Genomic DNA, 4,428 nt, shown 5'->3' with positions numbered 1-4,428 from the left:
CACAGTAAGTCGCTGGCTGCAGGGCAACAGTGCTGTGGTTCCTGGCAGGTTCTTCTGCAGCTGGCACTTTCCACAGCTGAAAGGGTCTGTCAGGGTGGCTCTCCCAGCTTCTCCTGTTTGGAGCAGGTGGTGCTTTAGGACAAGGATTCATTGCTGTGTGGTCAGAGGGACAGGGCATTACAGGATGGTGCAGGGATGTGAAGCCAGGGAGTGCACCCCTGTCTGCCCAGGGCTGTAATTCAGAGAGTGTCCCTGTGTCCCAGGGTGCTGTGTGCCTGGGGCAGTGACTGTGCTGCCTGTGAGGGTCATCACTCAGCCTGCCCAGGAAGGTCCTCACAGCACTGTGTGTGTGTGGGGGGGGAAGTTCTTGCTGGAAGGAGTGACCCCTGGTAAAACAGATTAGTCCTCTTGTTGGAAGGCTGCTGTCAGCTCTATCTCACCCCTCAGGGTATTTATGAAAGACCTTTGCTAGAGCACAGTCAGGGCAGGGACAAAGGTTACTTTAAAGACTGGGGACTCTCCTGAGTCTGTACTTTCATTTTCTTGCTCTTTGCAGAGTGTTGATAGGGAAGAGATAGAGCAGAGAGAAACAGCTCCCAGGAGGAAAAACTCTGAGCAGTGAAGATCTGATCAGTGAGGGAGAGGAAACAAGAATGATAAATGCTGTGGGAAGGGGAATTTGGAGACCTCCTTGTCATCTTCTTTAGTGCAGATATCAATCTCTAAGGAAGCCCTGCTGGGTCTCCTCTCCACTCAGCAGACCCTCTACCCTCAAGGCCAGGGTGTCCTGGGCATGAGCCTCCTCCTCGGCAGCCTGAGTTCCAGTGGAGGAGAGAGGCATCTCTTACTGCAACATGCTCATTTCCCACTGTCTGGCAAAGGAGCTGAGAGTGACTCTCCTGCAAAGTTGCCATCTGGGAGGTGGTGTGCACAGCTGGGTGAAGGAAAGACTTTCCTGAGTGCCCGTCTGTCTCTCACTCCTTGCTTGTCCTGTGACAGGAGAAATAGAGCAACCACTCCTTGTTTCCTCACCTCTCTGTGCTGGTCTGGTTTTTCTCTCCTGCTCTCTGGGGCTAAGGAGAGGGTTCAGCTGCAATCAAGGCAGTTAACATCCTGCTCCTGCTACATTGCCTAGGGGAACATTGCAGATGGTAAACTAACGTGAAGGCAGGGTCTTTCTCCGTTGGAAAGGAGTGTTTAGGAAGGATCAGGTCAGCCCCTGCCTTCACTTCACTGTTTCTTTTCCAGGACAGAGTGGAAGCTGGTGTGATTGATCCAGATACAGACACCTCAGTTCAAGAGGGCAAAGCCTGGATAGATGAACCCCTCAGAAGGACCCTCTCTTTCAGACCCAGCTGCCATGAGTGCTGTGTTTGTCTCTCATAAACATAAAAAGAGAATATTCCTCTGGGTCACCAGACCAAATCCCCTTCATTCGGCTCAGGGCACCCATGCCCAGATATCCCAACCAAAAACCAGAGGAAGTCTGATACTTCTATTTATAAATCACAGTAGCTGTTCTTTCTGGAGCCCATGGTCAGAGGCCCTGCACTGCAGGGTCCCTCAGCACAAGCCGGAGATCAGGAAAGGAGCTGAACAAGATGGGGGAGGCAATGTGGAGGGTGCTATGGGGAGTGGAGTGGGTTTTGCTCAGAAAAGCCTGTTTTAACTTGTCAATGCCTTTTCCTCCTTGGACAGTGCCCTGAACCAAGACATAGCCAATGTCCAACAGTAGCTCCTTGAATGAGTTCCTCCTCCTGGCATTTGCAGACATGAGGGAGCTGCAGCTCCTGCACTTCTCATTCTTCCTCAGCATCTACCTGGCTGCCCTCCTGGGCAATGGCCTCGTCATCACAGCCATAGCCTGTGACCACCGCCTCCACACCCCCATGTACTTCTTTCTCCTCAACCTCTCCCTACTCGACCTTGGCATCATCTCCACCACTGTCCCCAAATCCATGGCCAATTCTCTGTGGGACACCAGGGCCATTTCCTACTCAGGATGTGGTGCTCGAGTCTTTCTGCTTGTCTTCTTGTTAGGAGGAGAGTGTTCTCTTCTCACAGTCATGGCCTATGACCACTACGTTGCCATCTGCAGACCTCTGCACTATGGGACACTCATGGGCAGAAGAACTTGTGTCAAAATGGCAGCAGCTGCCTGGGCCAGTGGTTTTATCAATGCTCTCCTGCAGACTGCTAATACATTTTCAATACCACTGTGCCAAGGCAACACAGTGGACCAGTTCTTCTGTGAAATCCCCCAGATCCTCAAGCTCTCCTGCTCAGGCTTCTACCTCAGGGAATCTGGCCTTCTTTTGATTAGTCTTTGTTTAGTCTTTGGGTGTTTTGTTTTCATTGTGCTGTCCTACCTGCAGATATTCACTGCTGTTCAGAGGATCTCCTCTGAGCAGGGCCGGCACAAAGCCTTTTCCATGTGCCTCCCGCACCTGGCCGTGGTCTCCCTGTTTGTCAGCACTGGCCTGTTTGCCTACGTGAAGCCCCCTTTCCTCTCCTCCCCAGCTCTGGATCTGGTGGTGGCTGTTCTGTACTCAATGGTGCCTACAGCAGTGAACCCCCTGATCTACAGCATGAGGAACAAGGAGCTCAAAGATGCCCTGATGAAACTGATTCAGCAGGTCTTAGGTCAGCAGCAATAAGCTGCCCATCCCTCCTCACAAGTGGTTTCTGATTTGTCTCAGACAACTGTTGTGCTCTGGGCATTCTCCCTGTGATAGACATGTTTGTTTAGGAGTGTCCGAATTTATCCCACTTCTCCAAAGGCATGACTTAGTCTATCTGACCCAGAAGCCTTCTGTGAATGTGTGTATCCCTGTGTCAGAGCTGGCATCTCTCTAATTAAAGGGGATTTTCCTCAGTGCAGTGCCTGAAGTTTGGGCTTTCCTTTCTATATTGGAGCCGAGAATCCGCTCAAAGACTTTCACACTGAATGACTATGTTGTTTTTCCCAGGCTCTTCTTGGCTCAAGCTGATGAGCTCATTGGTGATGTGTTAGGGAATGAGGGCTGGATTCAGTTCTCACTTGTGGGTGCCCAGTGCTCCTGCAGGTGGGGAATGGTCAAGCATCTTTCCAGTAGGTTGAGGGAAGTGATCCTGCCCCTCTACTCAGCCCTGGTGAGGCCTCATCTGAAGTACTGTGTCCAGTTCTGGGCTCCCCAGTGTAAGGGAGACATGGAGCTAATGGAGAGAGTCCAGCGTAGGGCTATGGAGATGATCAGAGGGCTGAAGCATCTGCCCTGTGAGGAACGGCTGTGAGAGCTGGGCCTCTTCAGCCTGGGGAAGAGAACACCGAGGGGGGATCTTATCAATGTGTATAAGTACCTGAAGGGAGGGTGTCAAGGGGATGGGACCAGAGTCTTTTCAGTAGTGCCATCCAACAGGACAAGAGGCAATGGGCAGAAATTGAAGCACAGGAAGTTCCGTCTGAAAGTGAGGGGCAATTTCTTTCCTGTGAGAGTGACGGAGCACTGGAAGAGGTTGCCCAGAGAGGTTGTGTAGTCTCCTTCTCTGGAGGTATTCAAGGCCTGCCTGGATGCAATCCTATCTAACATGTTCTAGGTGACCCTGCTGAGCAGGTAGGTTGGACTAGATGATCTCCAGAGGTCCCTTCCAACCTTACTGATTCTATGATTGTATGATCTCCCATATGACAGGGCTGGAGACTGATGCCTGTCCTTCTCAAAGGCAGTATGGAGCCCCCAGGAGAGCATAGGTCACCTCCAAGGACACCATGTGCCTCGAGGTGAATGGAGCTTCACAAAGTCAAGTAGAGTCATCCAAAGATAAGGGACAAAATCAATGAATTGTCCAGGCTCATGAGGGCTTAGCAATTGAACAAGAGCCAGTGGGCACTCAGGAGACACAGAGGAGGGAGGCTTGGGTGTTTTTCATGCCACCGTTGATCAAAAACATGAGCTTAGATCTAGGGCCTGAGCTGAACAGAGCCTGAGGCATTGGAAATGCCCTGTGGTATGTCAGAGCATCCTAAACTGCCACAGACACTTTGGTGGTGGTTGTGAGGTACAATTGCAGACATCCATCTGGGTCTGCTTCCCACCCTGGCTGTCATGGTAAGTGTGGAGTCACCCCACACTCCCGGGACCTAAAAACCTAATCACTGCAGAGAAGTACCACCACCATAGAGCCCTGTTGAGAGAACAGGGCAGGTCCAGGAATGGCCAGACAGGCCATATTGACACACACACTTGGGGAAAGACTCCCCAGGGAGCAAGGACATCCCTGGAGATGAGCAAAGGAGCAGTTATGTGCTGGCAAGGAGGAATAAATGAGAAAGGGAGTTCTGTTTCTATGTAGGTCAGCTAAGGGCAGGCTGCTGTGTCTCTGGGGCAGCAGGAGCCGTTGAAACAGCCCCAGAGTGGAGCCTCTTGTGCTCTCCTGGAGAGAGCAGAG

General features: G+C 51.7%; 1 protein-coding gene across 1 annotated transcript; it reads left to right on the top strand.

Moving 5' to 3' along the window:
* Positions 1 to 1,772: 1,772 nt before the first annotated feature.
* LOC134154886 (olfactory receptor 14A16-like) lies at positions 1,773 to 2,657 on the top strand. Its single transcript, XM_062601516.1, has one exon. It carries the CDS (start codon positions 1,773 to 1,775, stop codon positions 2,655 to 2,657), a length of 885 nt encoding a protein of 294 aa, XP_062457500.1.
* Positions 2,658 to 4,428: the final 1,771 nt, after the last annotated feature.

The sequence above is a fragment of the Rhea pennata genome, unplaced genomic scaffold (assembly GCF_028389875.1).
Source record: "Rhea pennata isolate bPtePen1 unplaced genomic scaffold, bPtePen1.pri scaffold_51, whole genome shotgun sequence".
Classification (NCBI taxonomy): Eukaryota; Metazoa; Chordata; class Aves; order Rheiformes; family Rheidae; genus Rhea; species Rhea pennata.
This window is presented reverse-complemented; position numbering and strand designations above follow the sequence as displayed.

Bases quoted from the DNA above. Each gene is read 5' to 3' on its own strand.
- LOC134154886 (XM_062601516.1), top strand. From the start codon at position 1,773: ATGAGGGAGCTGCAGCTCCTGCACTTCTCATTCTTCCTCAGCATCTAC.